The sequence below is a fragment of the Esox lucius genome, chromosome 17 (assembly GCF_011004845.1).
Source record: "Esox lucius isolate fEsoLuc1 chromosome 17, fEsoLuc1.pri, whole genome shotgun sequence".
Lineage (NCBI taxonomy): Eukaryota > Metazoa > Chordata > Actinopteri > Esociformes > Esocidae > Esox > Esox lucius.
This window is the reverse complement of record NC_047585.1, coordinates 29,519,587-29,543,441: the sequence shown is the minus strand read 5'-3', so window position 1 is coordinate 29,543,441 and position 23,855 is coordinate 29,519,587. Positions and strand designations below refer to the sequence as shown.

Here is a 23,855-nt window from a genome sequence, read left to right as displayed (position 1 = left end):
ATTTCTTTGTTTCCAAAGGTAACAATTAATATGTATGTAGAGTATATACATAAATATAATTTAATTGTAGAAATCACTATTTTAGTAACAGTACGCAAGCCAGCTATCTGAATTTTGTATGTTAACAGTAGCATAGTAATTACAATTACTCCATGGAGAACGGGCCGTATTCACAAAACTTCTTAAGGCTAAAAGTAGCCCCATAACTTGGCGTGTCAGTCCTAACTTTAGGACTCCTAAAATGTTGGCCTAAGAGTAAGAGTTTTTCACAAAGCGTTTGTAATTGCACGAATTATTGCACCACCAAAAGACTAACGTGCATTTCTTTACGAGCTGCCAGACATGGCAAGTGGCTGACAATTAGGCTAGCTAAACACATCTTGACTACTCAGTATGTCATTCTTGGTTTCATGTTCAGTGACACTTACCCTACATTTTTATTTTTAATATCTTGATTTCAATATGGCAATAGAGTATTGCTATGACGATTTCACTGACAGATCCCTATCGATGGAATCAATCAATAGCAACGGGGTCAACCCCGCCCTTTCTCTTAGCTTAAGACTTCTCCCCATTCCTCAGTAAAAGTTGGTCTTAGCAGCTTTGTGAATAGGTTTTAAGAAGAAACTCTTAGGCCGGAATTTCTAGTGCTGTTTAGGATTTTTCCTAGAGGTAAGACAAAATGTTTTGTGAATACGGCGCCAGGAGTAACAAGGCGACTTGTTGGTGGTCAAAGGCTCCCAAATGTCGCCATCTGCTGATTAAATAGAGCAATTAAGTTTTTTATTTCACATGCGTTATGTGCAACAGTGATTTCATAATTTATTGTTGCAAGCTACTTGAAACCGTAAATGGGCATTTCTCAGATTAAGGGTTGCTGCAATTTTGAAAATAAAAATTTGACTAATTGGTATACATCAAATTATCAGTTCTTTAGTCAGGAGCGACATTATGAGCTTGGTTGAAACCATAAGATAAGGGAATTTCAGTAAAAATCAACAATCCCATTAAATTCAAGATAAAATAGATTCCATGTGAAACCACAAATGTTTTAAAAGCACTGATTTACCATCACATCATCGAATGTATGTAAAAAAATAAAAAAATAAATGATAAATCAGTGCTTTTAAAACATTTGTGGTTTCACATGGAATCTATTTTATCTTGAATTTAATGGGATTGTTGATTTTTACTTGCAAGATGAATTATAGTCATTTAAGTATCTACATTTCTGATTCATCAATCTACCCTGGCTTGGAATATAAGTTTATTTTAAGTGAATGCCATATATCAAAACTTTTTAATACAGTGATCATTTAGACTGTCCAACATTGTCAGAAATATATAATTGTAGGATCCATCCATCCATCCATCTTCTCCCGCTTTATCCGGGGCCGGGTCGCGGGGGCAGCAGTCTAAGCAGGGATGCCCAGACTTCCCTCTCCCCAGACACTTCCTCTAGCTCTTCCGGGGGGACACCGAGGCGTTCCCAGGCCAGCCGGGAGACATAGTCCCTCCAGCGTGTCCTAGGTCTTCCCCATGGTCTCTTCCCGGTGGGACGGGACCGGAACACCTTCCCAGGAAGGCGTTCCGGAGGCATCCGAAAAAGATGCCCAAGCCACCTCAGCTGACCCCTCTCGATGTGGAGGAGCAGCGGCTCTACTCTGAGCTCCTCCCGGGTGACCGAGCTTCTCACCCTATCTCTAAGGGATCGCCCGGCCACCCTGCGGAGAAAGCTCATTTCGGCCGCCTGTATCCGGGATCTTGTCCTTTCGGTCATGACCCAAAGCTCATGACCATAGGTGAGAGTAGGAACGTAGATTGACTGGTAAATCGAGAGCTTCGCCTTGCGGCTCAGCTCTTTCTTCACCACGACAGACCGATACATCGACTGCATTACTGCAGAAGCTGCACCGATCCGTCTGTCAATCTCCCGTTCCATCCTTCCCTCACTCGTGAACAAGACCCCTAGATACTTAAACTCCTCCACTTGAGGCAGGCACTCTCCACCAACCTGAAGTGGGCAAGCCACCCTTTTCCGACTGAGGACCATGGCCTCAGATTTGGAGGTACTGATTTTCATCCCCACCGCTTCACACTCGGCTGCAAACCGTCCCAGTGCATGCTGAAGGTCCTGGTTAAAAGGGGCCAACACGACAACATCATCTGCAAAGAGCAGAGACGAAATTGTGTGGTCCCCAAACCTGACACCCTCCGGCCCCTGGCTGCGCCTAGAAATTCTGTCCATAAAAATTACGAACAGAACCGGTGACAAAGGGCAGCCCTGCCGGAGTCCAACATGCACTGGGAACAAGTCTGACTTACTGCCGGCAATGCGGACCAAGCTCCTGCTTCGGTTGTACAGGGACCTGACAGCCCTTAGCAAAGGACCCAGGACCCCATATTCCCCAAGCACCCTCCACAAGATGCCGCGAGGGACACAGTCGAATGCTTTCTCCAAATCCACAAAACACATGTGGATTGGTTGGGCAAACTCCCATGAACCCTCCAACACCCCGTAGAGGGTATAGAGCTGGTCCAGTGTTCCACGGCCCGGACGAAAACCACACTGTTCCTCCTGAATCCGAGGTTCTACTATCGGCCGTATTCTCCTCTCCAGAACCCTGGCATAGACTTTCCCGGGGAGGCTGAGAAGTGTGATCCCCCTATAGTTGGAACACACCCTCCGGTCCCCCTTCTTAAAAAGAGGGACCACCACCCCGGTCTGCCATCCCAGAGGCACTGTCCCCGACCGCCACGCGATGTTGCACAGGCGTGTCAACCAAGACAGCCCCACAACATCCAGAGACTTACGGTACTCAGGGCGGATCTCATCCACCCCCGGTGCCTTGCCACCGAGGAGTTTCTTGACCACCTCAGTGACTTCAGCCCGGGTGATGGACGAGTCCACCTCTGAGCCCTCATCCTCTGCTTCCTCAATGGAAGACGTGTCAGCGGGATTGAGGAGATCCTCGAAGTACTCCTTCCACCGCCCGACGACATCCTCAGTTGAGGTCAACAGCTGCCCACCTCTACTGTAAACAGCGTTGGTAGGGCACTGTTTCCCTCTCCTGAGGCGCCGGATGGTTTGCCAGAATCTCTTCGAGGCCAGCCGATAGTCCTTCTCCATGGCCTCACCGAACTCCTCCCAGGCCCGAGTTTTTGCCTCCACAACCACCCGGGCTGCAGCCCGCTTGGCCTGTCGGTACCCGTCAGCTGCCTCAGGAGTCCCACAAGCCAACCAGGCCTGATAGGACTCCTTCTTCAGCTTGACGGCATCCCTTACTTCCGGTGTCCACCACCGGGTTCGGGGATTGCCGCCTCGACAGGCACCGGAGACCTTACGGCCACAGCTCCGAGCGGCCGCTTCGACAATGGCGGTGGAGAACATGGTCCACTCGGACTCAATATCTCCAACCTCCCTCGGGATCCAGTCGAAACTCTGCCGGAGGTGGGAGTTAAAGATCTCTCTGACAGGAGACTCGGCCAGACGTTCCCAGCAGACCCTTACAGTACGCTTGGGCCTGCCGAGTCTGTCCAGCTTCCTCCCCCGCCATCGGATCCAACTCACCACCAGGTGGTGATCAGTTGACAGCTCCGCCCCTCTCTTCACCCGAGTGTCCAAGACATACGGCCGCAGGTCAGATGAGACGACAACAAAGTCGATCATCGACCTGCGGCCTAGGGTGTCCTGGTGCCACGTGCACTGATGGACACCCTTATGCTTGAACATGGTGTTCGTTATGGACAAACTGTGACTAGCACAGAAGTCCAATAATTGAACACCACTCGGGTTCAGATCCGGGGGGCCGTTCCTCCCAATCACGCCCCTCCAGGTGTCACTGTCGTTGCCCACGTGGGCGTTGAAGTCCCCCAGTAGAACAATAGAGTCCCCAGTCGGAGCACTTTCCAGCACCCCTCCCAGAGACTCCAAGAAGGTCGGGTACTCTGCACTGCCGTTCGGCCCGTAGGCACAAACAACAGTGAGAGACCTATCCCCGACCCGTAGGCGCAGGGAAACGACCCTCTCGTTCACCGGGGTAAACTCCAACACATGGCGGCAGAGCTGGGGAGCTATGAGCAAACCCACACCAGCCCGCCGCCTCTCACCATGGGCAACTCCAGAGTGGTGAAGAGTCCATCCTCTCTCAAGGAGTGTGGTTCCAGAGCCCAAGCCGTGTGTAGAGGTGATCCCGATTACCTCTAATCGGAACCTCTCAACCTCACGCACCAACTCAGGCTCCTTCCCCGCCAGCGAGGTGACATTCCACGTCCCTAGAGCCAGTTTCCGTGTCCAGAGATCGGGTTGTCTAGGCCCCTGCCTTCGACTGCCGCCCGATCCTCTTCGCACCGGCCCCTTATGGTCCCTCCTGTGGGTGGTGAGCCCACGGGAGGGCGGCCCCACGTCGCCCGTTCGGGCTGAGCCCGGCCGGGCCCCATGGGGGAAGGCCCGGCCACCAGGCGCTCGCATACGAGCCCCAACCCCGGGCCTGGCTCCAGGGTGGGGCCCCGGCTGCGCCATACCGGGCGACGTCACGGTACTCAAAATGTTTTTCTTCATTAAGGGGGTTTTGAACCGCTCTTAGTCTGACCCGTCGCCTAAGACCTGTTTGCCTTGGGAGACCCTACCAGGGGCATATAGCCCCAGACAACATAGCTCCTAGGGTCACTCGGGTACTCAAACCCCTCCACCACGTTAAGGTGGCAGTTCTTGGAGGGGTAATTGTAATTGTAGGATGTTTTTGGAATTTATACATAATTTATTGACAAAAATATGTATGGTGATGGTGATGACATTGCAGTTCTGGTAATGACAGTTTGTTGCGGTGATGACAAATCACTGATCATAACCTATTGTACTTTAAGAGCCTAAGTGACTTCAAACCAACAAAAAAAAAAACACCAGCTAGTGTGTTTAGTGTAACCAGCTAGTGTAAACATAGTTTCATCTGATTATGGAAGACCAAACATGAACTGGGTTCCTTGTGAACAGGATTGGTTCAGTATAATTATAGTCTAAACAGACTATTTAATCATTTCATAGCCATGTTGAATAAAAAAAAAACATGTAACAGGAGAGCAGTTAAGAACAGGTAAAACGCTGAAATAACCCCATCACTAATCAATTAATTTCTAGTGATGTCTCTGGTTGAAACTTTGCAGTACAAATGAAGTGCGAGCATCGGCTAAGCATTGACTGTAACTCACATTGGGTCTCATTCACCAACCGTTCTTGAAAATAAATTCCTTCTTAAAATCATCCACTTACGCAGTTTCCACAATGATTCTGACATTCACCAATGTTTTAGGTTTTAGTATTTGGAATTGGTTCTTAGGTATGAACAGAATCTGCGCACACTCAAGATCACACTTTGGCTCATTTGAGTGCTAACTTGTTTGTTATAATATATAGCAGTGTTTCTTAATCCTGGTCCTTGGGACCCAAAGTGGTGCACATTTTTGTTTTGGCCCTAGCACTCACTCACCTTGATTTCAATATGGCAATAGAGTATTGCTATGACGATTTCACTGACAGATCCCTATCAATGGAATCAATCAATAGCAACGGGGTCAACCCCGCCCTTTCTCTTAGCTTAAGACTTCTCCCCATTCCTCAGTAAAAGTTGGTCTTAGCAGCTTTGTGAATAGGTTTTAAGAAGAAACTCTTAGGACGGAATTTGTGCATGATTGCTTGGGCAAAAACAAAAACGTGCACCCCTTCGGATCCCCAGGACCATGATTAAGAAACACTTATGTAATGGATTGAAATTACAATAATATTTCATCATTTATAATATTTATTAATAATAATTAACATTACTCTTCTGTGTTTGGCAATATTTTATGGCCTCAGATTTGAAGATTTAAAACATTTTTGCCGAACCACGTAAGCGGAACCGGCCTTGAAGAGCGAATGTCTCTTACTGACTGAGTGACTGACTGACCGACTACCTGTTGTTAAATAACGTAGTGGGTGGAGACGCGGGCTCCTGAACAACAGGTCCTGTGGTTGACTCCTGTAACGGTCAAGGCGCTTTATGCCTGTGGTTCAGGACAGACAAGAACTTTGCTGGCTACAACACTATTTAGCTATGATACCATAGGAAGCCTAAAATAAAACAGTTCTGGGGGATATTAGGGTTTGTTCAGGATAGACAAACTCTTCGCTGGCTAGATGATTCTGTCGTCTTTTCACTTGACAAAAAGTCAAGTATCAATGTCATTCACAAATGGCTAATTAGTTGTTAAAACGGCCCGTGGCAAAAGAGGATTTGTTCAGGATAAACAAAAACTTCACTGGCTACAAACTTCAGTAGCTATGTTATGGGAAGCCTAAAATGAAACTATTTACTATATACAGTGGGGGGAACAAGTATTTGATACACTGCCGATTTAGCAGGTTTTCCTACTTACAAAGCATGTGGAGGTCTGTCATTTTTATCATAGGTACAAGGTGAGGGATCAGCCCAGAACTACACGGCAGGACCTGGTCAATGACCTGAAGTGAGCTGGGACCACAGTCTCAAAGAAAACCATTAGTAACACACTACGCCGTCATGGATTAAAATCCTGCTGCGCACGCAATGTCCCCCTGCTCAAGCCAGCACATGTCCAGGCCCATCTGAATTTTGCCAATGACCATCTGGATGATCCAGAAGAGGAATGGGAGAAGGTCATGTGGTCTGATGAGACAAAAATAGAGCTGTTTGGTCTATACTCCACTCGCCGTTTTTGGAGGAAGAATAAGGATGAGTACAACCCCAAGAACATTATCCCAACCATGAAGCATGGAGGTGGAAACATCATTCTTTGGGGATGCTTTTCTGCAAAGGGGACAGGATGACTGCACTGTATTGAGGGATCTTGGCCAATGACCACCTTCCCTCAGTAAGAGCATTGAAGATGGGTCGTGGCTGGATCTTCCAGCATGACAACGACCCGAAGCCAGGGCAAGTAAGGAGCCAGGGCAAGTAAGGAGTGGCGCCGTAAGAAGCATCTCAAGGTCCTGGAGTGGCCTAGCCAGTCTCCAGACCTGAACCCAATAGAAAATCTTTGGAGGGAGCTGAAAGTCCGTATTGCCCAGCGACAGCCCCAAAACCTGAAGGATCTGGAGAAGGTCTGTATGGAGGAGTGGGCCAAAATCCCTGCTGCATTGTGTGCAAACCTGGCCAAGAACTACAGGAAACATGATCTCTGTAATTGCAAACAAAGGTTTCTGTACCAAATATTTAGTTCTGCTTTTCTGATGTATCAAATACTTGTGTCATGCAATAAAATGCAAATTAATTACTTAAAAATCATACAATATGATTTTCTGGATTTTTGTTTTAGATTCCGTCACTCACAGTTGAAGAGTACCTATAATAAAAATAACAGACTTCTACATGCTTTGTAAGTAGGAAAACCTGCAAAATCGGCAGTGTATCAAATACTTGTTCTCCCCACTGTATGTGTATCAATGTCATTCACAAATAGCTAATAAGCTGTTAAAACGGCCAGTGGCAAAAGCCATACATTTCATAGATGCTATTTGTGGTAGAGGTAAACTTAATAAGAAACGTTACTCAGTTGAACACAATAGTTAATGGTGCCTAACGAAATATTCAAACTCGATGTGATGTTAATGCATGACAAAATGATATGATATCAAGGCTATACTGAGAGCCGGTAAATGTATAGCTCTATGGTGTAGTGGTTAATGATGCTGCCTTTCTCGTGGTCAACCCTAGGTTGATTCTCAAGAGGGCTGCCATGGTTTACACATTTTACAGCGGATCTTACAATAAATTAAGACAGAAATAGAAAAACTGTGAAAATCTCAGTATTATAATAGCTAATAATATGATTATAGGACAAACTATCTCTATAAATGGCCTGGGACAAAAGACACAAAGGCATATGAGATCTATGCATTGACTATTCATTCACATTCTCTAATGTTAACAGTTATATAATTTGAATACTTCAATGAAATACAAAAGTCCAAGTACAAATAAGTTCTTAATCTACCTAACACTGGTTGGGCTGCAAAACATGTTGTTCCTCTTATACACCTGGGATGTCTTGAAGGTAAACACAGATCATAAAAATGTCTTTGCATTTGATTCATTTAATCTCATTTGAAATGTCTCTTTAAGAATTCCTGAGGCAATGCCCCCTGTCTCTCTGTCTCCAATTGTGCAGCTTGTTGTCAACACAGGGTCTATAAAAGTGTTGCCTAATTTACTGCCTACGTCAACAAAACATCTGACCATCCCCACTGACCCTTGATTTATTATCACTACATGGTTAATTTGTTTTGACCGTCTTGCTCCTTTGGAAAGAATGCAATTTCCATTAACAATTGCTGTACAGTGAAATATGCTGGGTTTTTTGTAAGTAACATCTGATTGTCCAAAGAAAAAAAAAGAAAAAATTCTTGAAAGAGAGTCTTTCGGTAGACAGTAGGTACCCTGCACAAGTAGTAGCAAATGCTGTATAAAATACAGCAAATGTGGGGTAAAATACTATTGAAACAAGGGAGACTATAAAACAGCAGGGTTGGAACTCTGTGCTTGAGTGTTTGAGTAAATTAATTGAGCGTAATGGTGTTGTCAAATTTACAGGTGGTTTAATCGCAAACAATTTTCTGTTAATGCGCTCCATTTCAGTTCCATTACTATTTCAGTACCATGACTGAAGATGATATTTGGAATCAAACCACAGTGTTGTCATTTGTCGACATATGCCAAGTAAAATACACTCACCTAAAGGATTATTAGGAACACCATACTAATACTGTGTTTGACCCCCTTTCGCCTTCAGAACTGCCTTAATTCTACGTGGCATTGATTCAACAAGGTGCTGAAAGCATTCTTTAGAAATGTTGGCCCATATTGATAGGATAGTATCTTGCAGTTAATGGAGATTTGTGGGATGCACATCCAGGGCACGAAGCTCCCTTTCCACCACATCCCAAAGATGCTCTATTGGGTTGAGATCTGGTGACTGTGGGGACCATTTCAGTACAGTGAACTCATTGTCGTATTCAAGAAACCAATTTGAAATGATTCAAGCTTTGTGACATGGTGCATTATCCTGCTGGAAGTAGCCATCAGAGGATGGGTACATGGTGGTCATAAAGGGATGGACATGGTCAGAAACAATGCTTAGGTAGGCCGTGGCATTTAAACGATGCCCAATTGGCACTAAGGGGCCTAAAGTGTGCCAAGAAAACATCCACCACACCTTTACACCACCACCACCAGCCTGCACACTGGTAACAAGGCATGATGGATCCATGTTCTCATTCCGTTGACGCCAAATTCTGACTCTACCATCTGAATGTCTCAACAGAAATCGAGACTCATCAGACCAGGCAACATTCTTCCAGTCTTCAACTGTCCAATTTTGGTGAGCTCGTGCAAATTGTAGCCTCTTTTTCCTATTTGTAGTGGAGATGAGTGGTACCCGGTGGGGTCTTCTGCTGTTGTAGTCCATCCGCCTCAAGGTTGTGCGTGTTGTGGCTTCACAAATGCTTTTCTGCATACCTCGGTTGTAACGAGTGGTTATTTCAGTCAAAATTGCTCTTCTATCAGCTTGAATCAGTCGGCCCATTCTCCTCTGACCTCTAGCATCAACAAGGCATTTTCGCCCACAGGACTGCGGCATACTGGATGTTTTTCCCTTTTCACACCATTCTTTGTAAACCCTAGAAATGGTTGTGCGTGAAAATCCCAGTAACTGAGCAGATTGTGAAATACTCAGACCAGCCCGTCTGGCACCAACAACCATGCCACGCTCAAAATAGCTTAAATCACCTTTCTTTCCCATTCTGACATTCAGTTTGGAGTTCAGGAGATTGTCTTGACCAGGACCACACCCCTAAATGCATTGAAGCAACTGCCATGTGATTGGTTGATTAGATAATTGCATTAATGAGAAATTGAACAGGTGTTCCTAATAATCCTTTAGGTGAGTGTACAGTGCATGTAATCGAAAGCAAATTCTGTTATCATGTTAAAAAATTTAAGGAACATTAAAGGTGATGGGCCCTTAACACCATTTATGTTTCCCGAATCTACCACCTAAGCAACATCGCTGCTGTGTTTAGTCTCTGTGTGTTGCTCTCGCTCTCTCTCAAGAGAGTGAACCCATTACCCTTTTCTACAATTTCACCTTCAGGATAGCACCAGTTGCACCCATGTTCTCCATTAAATTGTTTCATGTTCTGTACTTTGCAACAAGCAACAAAATCACAAATACCGAGTAAATTGTATACAGGTACATTTGCGGGGGTACCTCTCAATTGGCATGTCAAGCCCTCAACCTCAAGTGAAACTAACTCATCCACAAAGGGCTGAAGGAATTTATTCATTTCTGGGCTCGTTGGCCCAATCCATTGGCGCCAAGAATTAGATTTTGCTCTTAGGTTTGGGGAAAGTTCATTAATTTTAACTTGCAGGGGTCAGATGTGAAAGGGAGATTACTTGAACATAGAAACGCCATGTTTATTGCATTACAGTGAATGGTTTGCTAGATCAGTGTCTATTGACTTGTAAAGTGCACCATCATAAAGGTTATCTACACTGTCTGGGCTGATCTTGGACCTAGAATATTTATGTTCTAATGTTTTGCAGAATTTGGGGTCTGATAAACTGTCTTGTAGTTGTTTTTTGACTGACAATTACATGAATGCTGATGCACTCTTGACAAGAGGTGGCATATCCCCAGGAATGCAATCACATGATGTGCAATGATCTGGCACTTCACTACCAAATAAATAATGCCATGTTGGACAAATAAACTGCATTTAAAATGTGTCATTGCAGTGAAATTACTGCATAAACCTGTATAGACTGTTGGGGACCCCATTTGTCCCCTCTGGACAATTAATATTTATAATATCCAATAAATCATTGATTGAACCTCCCATTGTTCATGTCCCTTCTGTAATCCATGAAGGCGCCAAAAATTGCCCAACTGTGTCATTTCCTATGTGGCTCAGTGGATTGAGGCTTGTTTGTTTAGGACCAGATGTCGGTGGTTCAAATCCTGCTGGAGCCAGTGCAAGTTTTTGTTTATTTTTGGAAAATCCCTTTCCATTTATATGTGGGCAAAGACAACTCCCTATGTTTGACAGAAATTGCATCCATTATTTTACTATTAAAATCGACCCCAAAATGATGTGATCCTGCTGAAAGTGTTGGTTAGGAAGAGACAGAACACATCACAAGACGTTTTCGGAAAAAAACAGTGTTGATTGACAGGGACATGAAATAGGGCGGGCAGCGCCTGCCATGTTTCGTGTCCCTTCTGTAAACCATAAAGGCGGCAAATTGCTTTGTGTAATTTCCTGTGCGGCTCAGTGGATTGAAAAAAAAACGCTGTTGATTGAAAGGGGACACAAAATACAACGGGCAGCATCAGCCATATTCTGTGCCCTCTATGTATTCGTTATAGTCACCATATATTACCCTGATGCTCCCCACTCCCTGGGTCGCTCAGTATGTCCTTACGTTCATTGCCTGATTTTGTTGGCTCGAATCCAACAGGAGCCAATATGTTTTTACACATTTTTGTACTAATGCTTTTGCGTAACAGGTTGGCAGAGTCATTTGTTTTGTTGGATCGAAATTATTTTTCATTTCTTCAAATATAACGTTAGCCTGAAGAATGTTTTGGTGAGGAAGAAACACAAAACAGTGTAAGTTATTTTCTGGGGAAAGAAAACCTGTTGATTGATTGATTGGGGACAAGAAATACAGCAGGCAGTGGCTGCCATTTTCCCTATGCCCTTTGTACTCCATAGAACGCTTCATATTGCCCCAATCATTTGTCCCTGTTTTTTTCTCATTCACTATTTACTCTGTAGCTCAGTTTGTAGAGCAGTGTGCTTCTACTGCCTGATGTTATTGAAGAGGGAGAGACATAAAACAGTGTAAGCAATTTCTGGTAAAATCACTATTGATTGCCAGGGCACAGATTTCACCACTCTGGAATTGTGCTTTTTTAACTATTGGGAATTTGCATTTTTCACCCAAAATGCCAGATAAATAAATTATAATATTAATGAACGGCAAGAAACACAATTGGTCTTCATTGCCTTGGTTTCCTGAAGCCTTAATTAATGCTACATGAAATATTGAACATGTTTTGGCTTTGTTTCACCAGTTTTGTGCGTAGAGAGATCCATTTGCACCATTAATTCATATATTCTCCAAATAAATCATGAATGATGTTTATTGTCTAATGGTGCCTCCTTGTTGCCAAATTGAGCCATAGTTTATATATTAGCAAGATTTATAACCCTGATTATATGTGCCAAATGTAAACCACAGATGTGATATAAATCAAGACATAACACCTTGTAACTGTTATGGTCAAACGGAATTTGCTTGCATATGGTATGCTATATTTTCATACTGTTGTGGACATTAACTAACATCAAATTATTTTATTATATGATTTATTTGCATGTATGTTTAAAACCACACCTGCTTCAATATTGAAATCGTTCAAAAGCATTCATGCTTTTATTGTTACTTTTCTGGGGTATGCATTGATATATGACCTTTGTCCATAGATAACAAGTACCATGTCACATGAAGATCAGACATTTGGTTCTACAGGAGTAGCTTTTGAAGTGTTTTTTCACATATTCAGAATGGCTGAAAATCCATCAAGGCAGAGCTGATGGCTCCCAATGGCAAACATGTTCCTTGTGAGGACATGGACTTATTGACAATTTTTTTGTCTCTATGTCAAACAGAGTGAGTGGCGTGAGCTAGCAAAGTTGTCTGGTTTAACATTCTCCCCATGTGGTCAATCTGAAAATGCTTGTACACAATTTGTCTTATCAAGTATTATAACACAATAAACAGTCTCTTATTAATATGCTTCTATGTACCATACCCCACCCAGTGAAAGATTTTTTGCTCAATTGCAGCCACAATTTTTTGACATACTGGCTCAGCTTATGCATTTTTATACAGACCTTGGTCTATAGATGCCAAATATCTATGAATGTGAAGATCAGACATTTGGTGCCATTGGAGTATCGTTTTGAGCATTATTCACGAAAATCCAATTTGGTGGACTTTGGCAAAAGTGTTCCTTGTGAGGAGATGGACATTATGAACATTAAGTTTCATGAAATTACAACAGAAGACGTGGTTGTGAGCTTGCAATCTCTGCCACTTTGGAGGCTTATTACAGCGCCACCATGAGTCCAATTTGCATGCCCTTGCACCAGATGTTGTGGCCTTTGGGCCTGGATTACAATGCAAGGATGGTCCTTTTTGGACTGAAAAATGCCGGTAGTATGATACAAAATAACTAACAGTAACAATAACAATAATGTTTCACCAGTGAGTTACAGCAATTTCGGTATATGGCCCCCTTATTAAATCATTTTCCACCCAAAAAAATATTTTGTCTCACGGAATAAATACAACACAGGGATTTCTGCTCCCTCCCTGCATAATTCTTTTATTGATGTTCGTCATATTTACTTTGCAACTGTATCATCTTACGGTCTAAAAGGATTAAAGTAATCGAAATAAAGAACAATTTAGAATCAATTAGAGCTTTTATTTTGAAGTTTACGACGGAAGTGACTGGCTGCGCTCTTACTGCTGCTGGGTTCATGTTTTTTTCCTCTCACAAAATTGTCATCTTTTTCGATTTTGCATTCTCTTCAAGCTACATATTTAAGTTAGTTAGAGACTAAAGGTAAGATCTTAATGATTTAAAACATGAGTATTCACCCAGTGCTGTGTTCAATTTGTTGTAACTTAGTCGCAGCCTTCTCTTTGTGTCTTGAGATGATGAGTAACGTTAGCGTAGTTAACGTTAGCCAACTGTTCGCTAGCTAACGTTAGCTTGCCGTAACTGGTGTTGCTTGGACCATTCAGGTAACGTTGACGTTAGCTAGATATAAAGATTTGCCATTGTTCTCGAAAGACATTGATGCCGCAACGGCTGTCATCTGGCAGCAAAATTGAAACAAGTATATTTACATCTTCCAGTAGTGTAATGTTAATGATGACAGCTAATTTGTAATACAATGCTGAGATTAGGCTACTGTTGCTTTGTCTCCCACTGACAGCTGTCAAATCAGAACCCAACTGCACTCCTCATCTCAGACAAAGCGTAATCGAGCGAAGTGCGAAGACCTCTGATCACAAAAAAAGGCCTTTATGATACTATAGGTAATTACATTGAATTATAATAAGAACCCTTTTTATGAGAATGTCAATATATTATCAGCAGAATTTGTAAATGGTAAGAGAAACAGGTGATATGCTGTTCTTATTCGTGTTGCTTAAAATTTTCCAGGTACATTGTCATGGGCTCAAAAAGGAGAAGGGCTACATCTCCATCTAGTAGTGTCAGTGGGGGGGATTTTGAGGACGGACAGCCCTCCTCCTCAACATCTTCAGTATGTCGGAAAAGAAGAAGAACTTCTAACATACCCACCGTTGATCCAGTAAGTTCAGTTCACAGCTTTGATTCAAATATATTACACAGACGTCTGTGGCATTTGCATATGGATAATGTCTTACCCCTAAAATATATGAATTTTGAGAACTTTAAATCCGCATGTACCGATCCTTAAAATCTTTGTATTTATCACGTGTTCTTAACAGGTGTAGACAATTAAACGCTTAAATACTGGACCTTTTACCAAAAATGCAGATTTAAGTAAATACAAAAATTAAATTAGAAATCCAGGAAATGTGATATGAATAAAAAAAGGAATTACATACAAATGTGTTTGTGTGCACGTGTGTGTGTTTGGCTCAAGGCACCTACATAGATAGCACAATGAAATATGCTGTTACTTATTCCTTCCCAAAGTTGTGTTCATGAAATTTGCCCAAATAGCTGCTTCCAAAATATTATTAAACATAATTTATGAAACTGAGTTTTTAAAAGTCATATATTTGTGCAGTAAGTCTTTATTTGTTGGAAAAACACTATATATAATTGCATTGTATCCATGTGTCTTTGTGTATATTTCAATGAAAAGTAGGTCTAACCAAAATGTCTTGTGTTTTTTTAAAACAAGTCAATATTTTGTGTGGCCTCCTTTAGAATGCCAAACTGAAGAAATGTCTTCTAGTAGACTATTGTGTAATTCTTTCAAGTCCTCTGGTAATTTTTTCAAAGTTCTTGCAGGATTTGCCATTACTCTTCATTAGACTTCCCCCCCATTTCCCTGTCAAAGTGACCCCCTCACAGCTTCAGTGATGTTGAGGTCAGGGCACTGGGGTGGCCGGTCTATTACTGTAAGCATTACATCTTCAGACCTCTGCTCAAAGTTGGTCTTAATTGTTCCTTCGGTCCCCTCAAGGACCTTTAAGCCCTGTCCACCAGATTCAGACAGCTTTTAGAGACTTCCACAGAGTTCTCTTTTCAGCTTGCCCTCGTTCTTCAAATGTCTTTATGACATTTCATGAAGCATTCTCACAACATATGAAATACGTTTTAGACAACACAATAAAGGATTGTTCTATTTTATTGTATTCATGTTTTTGTTTACTGATATTGCCTGTTTTTTTACAAAACAGTTAAACATATGTATTAGCTAGTGTAATGCCCTGGTGGGCATTTCTTTTAAATGAACATAGAGAAGTGCAAGGGGGAGAAGTAAGGGAGAAATAACCAACAGACAAACACACTTGATCATGGTTGTGTCTACAGAATCAATGAGTGGTGCATTCCACCTGGCCGCCACATTAAGTAGCACATTTCTTTTTTGAATGAACACATATTACATTGCAAATGAAGTGAATGGAAGGCCTTACTGTTCGCTGATTTGTTATAAACTGAGCTCAGTTTGTCAAACAAATCCTTGTATTCCATGACTTCACACTGTGTACACATGATCATGGTTGTGTGTACATTTATAAACACCCTCAAGCAAAAGTTCTTATTGATATTTCACACTTTGAGTGGAAATGATCTTTGGCACAGTTAATGTACAGATTTGTGCTTATTGGTAATTGATAAATGAGTTCTCCTGGTCTAGGGTGTGTCTGTAAAATCAGAGGGGAGACGAACAATGGGTAGCTGGATGGCCACTGTGTTATCATCTGGTCTAGGTTATCTAGCAATCTGGAGTAGTTTTGGGATGTTTTCATAAACATATGTGCCTCTGCATCTGCTATTTCTTGCCTCCAGATTGCAGTGTGCCATGAACTGTACAACACTATCAGAGATTATAAGGATGAACAGGGAAGGATGATATGTGAGCTGTTCATAAGAGCACCCAAGAGACGGTAAAGAAGATGGTTTACATAGAATGGGTAGAAAATATAGAATCCATAACTGAGAACTGTGAAAAATCTCATTCACTGTGGTGTTTTCTGTGTTGAAGAAATCAACCGGATTACTACCATGTTGTGACTCAGCCCATTGACATGATGAAGATCCAGCAGAAGCTGAAGATGGAGGAGTATGATGATGTAGAGCAGATAACGGCCGACTTTCAGCTGTTATTCAACAATGCTAAGGCATATTATAAGGTAATGCATCTTTCCCTGTAATAAAATAACAAGTGAGCTGGATCATTTGGGGAAGACAATATATATATATATATATATATATATATATATATATATAATTTTTTTGGTTCAAGGTATTTTAAATAATAAATTAAAATCCATAAATTAACCAAATACCCAATATGTTTTTTAATACTGCAGCCGGACACTCCAGAGTACAAAGCAGCCTGTAAGCTATGGGACCTCTACCTGCGCACCAAGAATGAGTTTGTGCAGCGGGGGGATTACGAGGACGATGAGGAGGAAGGGGAAGATGCACAAGACAATCCTGGGGGGTCCAATGAGGATGAGGTATCACCAGCAATTCACATGTAACAAACTTATTTTCTTAAATTAAAACATGATGTCTCCAACTCTGTTTACACACGTAGTATGTGTAAACCCTCAAAACAGCATGTAATTGCTAATAAATGGAATATGTTGGTTCGTTCTTTCTGACTGGGTTTGTCTTTGAATAACAGAATTCACCCAGTTGCCTGAAGGAGGTCCTTGAGCAACTACTTGAAGCAGTTGTAACATTCTCAGAGCCTTCCGGACGTCTTGTCAGCGATCTGTTCCAGAAATTGCCATCTAAAGTGGTATGAGAACCTTTATTTCCGATACAGTGGTCCTTTGCATGTTTTCTGGATTAACATTACACAGTTTGATTTCTTTCCCTTCAGCAATATCCAGACTATTATGCCATAATAAAGGACCCAATAGATTTGAAAATCATCGCCCAGAAGATACAGGTATGCTACCTGAACATTATACTGCATGTGCTGTAAGTGGGTTAGTATCCCTTTAATAAATCAACATTCTTCTTTTTTTGTCCTAGATGAGCCACTACAGAAGTGTCAGTGCTATGGCAAAAGACATAGATCTCCTGGCAAAGAATGCAAAAACGTACAATGAGCCTGGGTCACAGGTATTTAAGGTACGCTGTTGTAGGAGGTTGTGATTTGGTTCTGACTGCATTTAAATTGTATTTCTTATAACTATCTCTCTTGCTTGTTAATTTAAGGATGCAAACACCATAAAAAAGATTTTTGCACAAAGAAAGACAGAACTTGAGCATGCTGAGCCAATCAAATCCAGCATTCGCATCAAGTAAGCCAAACCGTTAAGATAACAGAAAGTATACCTTACAAGCAAACAACATGCAACACAGTATGTCTTTTTTTAAATTAATTAACTAGCAATGTGTGTGTATGTGTGTCAGAAACAGAAGGTCGGCCCAAGGTGACCGACTCTCAGCTATTACCATGGCTCTTCAATATGAAAGTGACGACGATGGCATTCTGGCTGGTATGTTTCTTTGAGCTTCACATTGTTTCCACCCAAGATTTTTTTTCTGCAGTGATGTCAAGGTTAGCCGCAGAGCTGAGTGAAAATTTGCAGTTTTTGTTTTAATGCAAAATTTCTTGCGGTTGTACATATTTCCATGGCTTATGACATATTCTTATTTTAGTGACTCAGGCTTTATAACAAAAACAATAGGGGCTCCATGCCCTGCCATTGTTGGAAATGTAGGTTCTATAATGTTGCTGTAGAATAGTGGTGTGGAGAATGGCTCATCCGGAGACGCATAACTCATTATGGATGGGCTATTACACCATACAACCACACCTGGTTCCTTTAGAATCGTCTAAAAACAAGAAGCAGCAGCTCCATCCGACACACGATCACTAACAATGGACAATAGAGGACTGGGAAACACTGCCAGGTCTGACCAATCACATTTCAGTTTACTTATGAGGCCAGTGCAGTACTCAGAACCTCAACCCAATAGAGCTTTTTTAGGATGAGATTGAACGGGTCTGCTGCTTGACCCTGCTAATAAATGCGGGGAAACACTGTTTCAGCTACTGTGGATATAAAAGTCTACAGACCCCTGTAAAAAATGCCAGGTTCTTGTGATGTAAAAGAATGAAACAAAGATAAATCATGTCAGAACTTTTTCCACTTTTAATGTGACCTATAACGTGAACAATTCAATTGAAAAACAAACTGAAATCTTTGAGGTGGAAAAATAAAGAAATAACAATAACCTGGTTGTATAAGTGTTCACACCCTTAAACTAATACTTTTATTGAAACACCTTTTGATTTTATTACAGCACTCAGCCTTTTTGGGTAGGAGTCTATTAGCATGGCACATCTTGATGTGGCAATATTTACACACTCTTCTTTGCAAAAGCGCTCCAAATCTGTGCTTTAGGTCGTTGTCGTGCTGAAAGGTGAACTTCCTCTCCATCTTCAGATTTCTAATGGACGCCTGAAGGTTTTGTGCCAAAATTACCTGGTATCTGTTCATAATTCCGTCCACCCTTTGCCCAGGTTCCAGCTGAAGAAAAACAGACCCAAACTATGATGCTGCCACCACCATGCTTCACTGTGGGTATGGTGTTCTTTGGGTGATGTGTAGTGATGTTTTTGTGCTAAACATACCTTTTGGAATTATGGCCAAAAAGTTCAATCAGGCCATAACACATTTTCCCACATGTTTTTGGGGGATGTGATGTTTGTTTTTGCAAACTTCAGTAGGGCTTGGATGTTTTTCTTTGTAAGAAAAGGCTTCCGTCTTGCTACCCTACCCCATCGCCCATTCATATGAAGAATACGGGAGATTGTTGTCACATGTAACACTTGGAAGCCTCCCTGACAATTTTTTTTCCTCGTCTTTTCATCAATTTTGGAGGGATGTCCAGTTCTTGGTAATGTCTCTCTTGTGCCATATTTTCTCCACTTGATGATGACTGTCTTCACTGCGTTCCATGGTTTATCTAATGCTTTGGAAATTATTTTGTACACTTCTCCTTACTGATATCTTTCAACAATGAGATCCCTCTGATGCTTTGGAAGCTCTCTACGGACCATGGCTTTTGCTCTGAGATGCAACTAAGAAAATGTCAGGAAAATCCAACTAGAACAGCTGAAATGTATTTGTGATTAATCAGAGTCACTTTAAATGATATCAGGTGTGTACTGACTTCTATTTAACATGAGTTTGAATGTGATTGGTTAATTCTGAACACAGCCACATCCACAGTTATAAGAGGGTGGGCACACTTATGCAAGCAGGTTATTGTAAGAATTTTATTTTAAATGTTTTCCCCTTGAAGATTTCAGTTTGTTTTTCAATTGAATTGTTCACATTATAGGTCACATAAAAAAGTGGAAAAAAGTTCGGACATGTTTTATCTTTGTCTCGTTCTTTTACATCACAAAACCCTGGCGTTTTAACCGGGGTGTGTAGACCTTTCATATCCACTGTGATTTAGCAATGTTGGCTCTGTGTTACCAACTATATGAGAAAGGGAAAGAACAGTGGGGCCAAGTACACGAATACATTTGGGTTTGTTAGACAACTTTAGGCTTAGCCTCTGATTCAGTTTGTGTTCTTGCCCAGGATCTGTCCACTATGATGAGGGGGAGTCTGAGGCAGAGAGCATGCACCACAGCATGGACATGAATAACCCCATCTTCCAGCTGTATGAGGCTGTGCGGGGCGGCAGGAATAGTCAAGGCCAACTCATCTCTGAGCCCTTCCTTCACCTGCCCTCCAGAAAGGACTACCCAGACTACTACCAGCAGATCAGCCAGCCAATCTGCCTCCACCAGATAAGGTAGGCCATCTAGTGGATGGACAGCACCCAGGCTTAGGAAGAGGCAGATTTGTCACTTTGTAGTCTACAGTAGTCTTAGTAATTTTACTGGACTTGTTAGTCACATTTTTGTGACATTTGATTAATGATTAAATTGTTGTCATCAAAATTACAAAAATGGTGATCCATTTTGTATTTACACTTTAGTCACGTCAAAATGTGGGTGAAGTTAGCTATTTGCAGGTAAAGTCTAACCAACCACTTTGACAGGTATGCAATAAGTGTTCAGTATGGGAACAGTTAGGCCAATAAAAGCTGATGAGCCTCCAGTTGACTTCAGGAAATTCTGACATTTTAAGATGCACCTTTATGTGCACCTGAAATCATTTCTGGTGACTAAATGTTTTTATACTGAATTACAGTATAAAAGGTTGACGTAATCTAAGGTGTTCCATTAAGTAGCCAACAATGTATGTGAAGTTAATCAGGTTTAATACTTGTGTTCAATAAGCTGCTGTGTGTTCTGTGTGACATGACATCCTATCCTAAATGTAACAGTCCTTGTTTCAACACACAGGATCAAGATGAGGAACAACGAATATGAGAGTGTTGAGCAGCTCGATGCAGATCTCTCTCTGATGTTTGAGAACACCAAGTGCTACAATGCGCCTCACTCCTCCATCTACAAGCGTGTGCTTAAACTTCAGCAAATTCAACAGGTATAATCTGCCCCTGCTGAAACCCATGTTCAGTCAGCATTCTATCAGCATCTGCATGTTTTATCAGTGCAGGAGTATTTCACTTTGGGCTGGGGAGTAAGGTCAAAATAGATTACACTATTTTCAGAATATTATATGTTCTATAGATAGTGCATGACACTTTGATTGCATGTTTATTGCATTAGTTATGTTTTTTTTTTTTTTTTTTTTCAAACTAGGACAACTTGTCAACATATCATCGGTGGGAGTGGGAATATCCAAAATAGATTTGTTTTTTATATCTACTGAAAATAGAATATTGGAGTGGGCTAAACCATCATTACTTTTTTGTTTGGGAGTTCATTACTAGCAGTCAGGTCTGGAAATTATTGGACACTGAGTTTTGTTATGTTGTCTGTTTACCAAAATATATTCAAGTTTCAGTTAAATAATGAATGTGGGCTTAAAGTGCAGTCTCTCAGCTTTAATTTGAGGGTATTCACATCCAAATTGGAGGAACGGTTTAGGAATGACAGCTCTTTTTCAAGGGACCAAAAGTAATGGACAGTTGACTCGAAAGCTGTTTCATGAACAGGTGTGGGCTATTCTTAAGTTATTTCTTCATCAATTGAGCAGGTGAAAGTTCTGGAGTTGATTCCAGGTGTGGCTGTTGCTGTGAACCCACATCATGCAGTCAAAGGAGCACTCAAAGCAAGTGAAACAGGCCATCCTTAGGCTGCAAAAAATATATATACTGAGTGATAGCAGGAACCTTAGGAGTGGCCAAATCAACAAATCAAAAGGAACGCACTGGTGAGCTCTGCAACAGAAAAAGGCCTGGACGTCCACGGAAGACAACAGTGGTGGATGATCGTAAGATCCTTTCCATGGTAAAGAAAAACCCTTTAACAACATCCAGCCAAGTGACGAGCACTCTCCAGGAGGTAGGCATATCATTACCCAAGTCTATAAAGAGAAGACTTCACCAGAGCAAATACAGAAAGTTCACCACAAGGTGCAGACTGTCCATAAGTCTCAAGAATAGAAAGGCCAGAATAGACTTTGCCAAAAAACATCTAAAAAGCCAGCCCAGCCCAGCACTCTTTGGATAGATGAAACTAAGATCATCCTGTACCAGAATGATGGGAAGAAAAACGTATGGAGAAGGCTTGGAACGGCTCATGTTCAGAAGCATACCACATCATCTGTAAAGCACAGTGAAGGCAGTGTGATGGCATGGGCATGCATGGTTTCCAATGGCAATGGGTCACTAGTGTTTAATGATGATGTGACAGAAGACAGAAGCAGACTGATGAATTCTGAAGTGTATAGGGATATATTTTCCCTATACACTTCAGACAAATTCAGCGAAGTTGATTGGACGGTGCTTAAATTTATAGATGGACAATGACCCAAAACATACTACGAAAGCAACCCATGAGTCTTTTAAGGCAAAGAAGTGGAATTTTCTACAACGGCCAAGTCAATCACCTGATCTCAATCTGATTGAGCATGCATTTCACTTGCTGAAGAAAAAACTTAAGGCAGAAAGACCCACAAACAAACAACAACTGAAGACAGCTGCAGTAAAAGCCTGACAAAGCATCACAAAGGAGGAAACCCAGTGTTTGGTGATGTCCATGTGTTCTAGGATTCTTGACAAAGAATCCTAGAACACATTTTAATGATTATGTTAACTTTTCCGATTTACATTTGAACCCCTGAAATAAGGGGTGTGTGTATGAAAACGGTTGCAATTCCTAAACGTTTTATATGATGTTTTTCTTCAACCCCTTGAATAAAAGCTGAAAGTCTACACTTCAAATGCCTCTCAGTTGTTTCATTTCAAATCCATTATGGTGGCGTACAGAGCCCAAATTATGAAAATGATGTTGGTGTCCAAATATTTATGGACCTAACTGTATGTGTAAGTGGACATTCTATATGTCCAATGGAGACATTGAAATGGATGTGTGTGCATGTGTGTTTTTGTTGCCTTTTAGCTGAAGAGAAAGGAGCTATTGAGCAGGGAGGTTGATAGCATGGATGGAGACAGCATTCTCTCTTCTACCATATCTGAAACTGGCAGCACCAAGAGAAAGAGGTACTTCTCAGTTCTCCTAATTCACACACTCTAGAACAGAGGTATTCAACTCTTCCCTTGGGGACCCCCAGCAATTCCATGTTTTAGATATGTTCCAGAGCTGGCACACCTGATTAGCCATCTCAGGTAATATTTAAACCGTTGCTTATAAGTTAGTCAGCTGTGACTGTTCAGGGCTACAACAAAATAGTGATATCTCTGGGTGTTCCTGAGGAGAGGGTTGAATACTCTGCTTAAGAAATAGTAACCACACACCAAACAGAAGGCCAAACAAATGTCAGGGTATAACTGCCAGAATTGTCCCTGTGCTGTTGATATATGACTGGATCATTACCGCTGGCCAGCATGTCATGACATTGGAAGTAATGTTTAAATTTTTTTATCTACACTCTTGTGAACTTCAGCCATAAGAAGAACACCAAGAAGAACCGAATGAAGGCCCTGTACGCCGCAGTTACAGAGGCCCGAGAGATGGGCACTGGCCGGAGACTCTGTGAGCTCTTCATGGTCAAGCCCTCCAGGAAGGAGTACCCGGACTACTACAAGATCATCTTAGAACCCATGGACCTAAGGACTATCGAACATAACATTAGATCGGAGAAGTACATGACAGAGGATGCTCTGCTGGACGACATGAAGATCATGTTCCGCAATGCACGCCACTACAACGAGGAGGGCTCACAGGTGACAAGCCAATGGGGGATCAGGGATTAGAGTGAGGGCTGCGTGACGCAATCATTTAGTCATGAATTGTGATTTATTCGTGAGTGCAATTTTGTGCTTTTTTGTGCAATTTGCCAGGTCCTCTGAGCCATTAAAGAAATTTGAGTACAGAACAAGATTTTTCAGAGATGCTCTGAAGGAAGAAATTTATGTAATAAATGATGGATATGGGATAGTGGTAGTGTTCGGTAAGG

At 41.9% G+C, this 23,855-nt stretch overlaps 1 protein-coding gene across 4 annotated transcripts in view; it reads left to right on the top strand.

Moving 5' to 3' along the window:
• The first annotated feature begins 13,596 nt into the window (after positions 1–13,596).
• pbrm1 (polybromo 1) overlaps positions 13,597–23,855 on the top strand; it is a 30,899-nt gene continuing 20,640 nt past the window's right edge. For all 4 annotated transcript variants that reach the window (XR_004574666.1, XR_002198096.2, XR_004574667.1 and 1 more), the window contains exons 1-15: positions 13,597–13,713; positions 14,090–14,192; positions 14,320–14,470; positions 16,168–16,265; positions 16,364–16,511; positions 16,692–16,841; positions 17,012–17,128; positions 17,213–17,281; positions 17,368–17,466; positions 17,554–17,639; positions 17,752–17,837; positions 19,941–20,157; positions 20,714–20,855; positions 22,838–22,938; positions 23,343–23,622. Coding sequence is in view for 1 of the 4 variants with exons in the window: in XM_020055857.3 (XP_019911416.2) it covers positions 14,330–14,470; positions 16,168–16,265; positions 16,364–16,511; positions 16,692–16,841; positions 17,012–17,128; positions 17,213–17,281; positions 17,368–17,466; positions 17,554–17,639; positions 17,752–17,837; positions 19,941–20,157; positions 20,714–20,855; positions 22,838–22,938; positions 23,343–23,622 (1,734 nt within the window). In the remaining 3 variants the exon portion in view is untranslated. The remainder of the gene's footprint in view (positions 13,714–14,089; positions 14,193–14,319; positions 14,471–16,167; positions 16,266–16,363; positions 16,512–16,691; positions 16,842–17,011; positions 17,129–17,212; positions 17,282–17,367; positions 17,467–17,553; positions 17,640–17,751; positions 17,838–19,940; positions 20,158–20,713; positions 20,856–22,837; positions 22,939–23,342; positions 23,623–23,855) is intronic.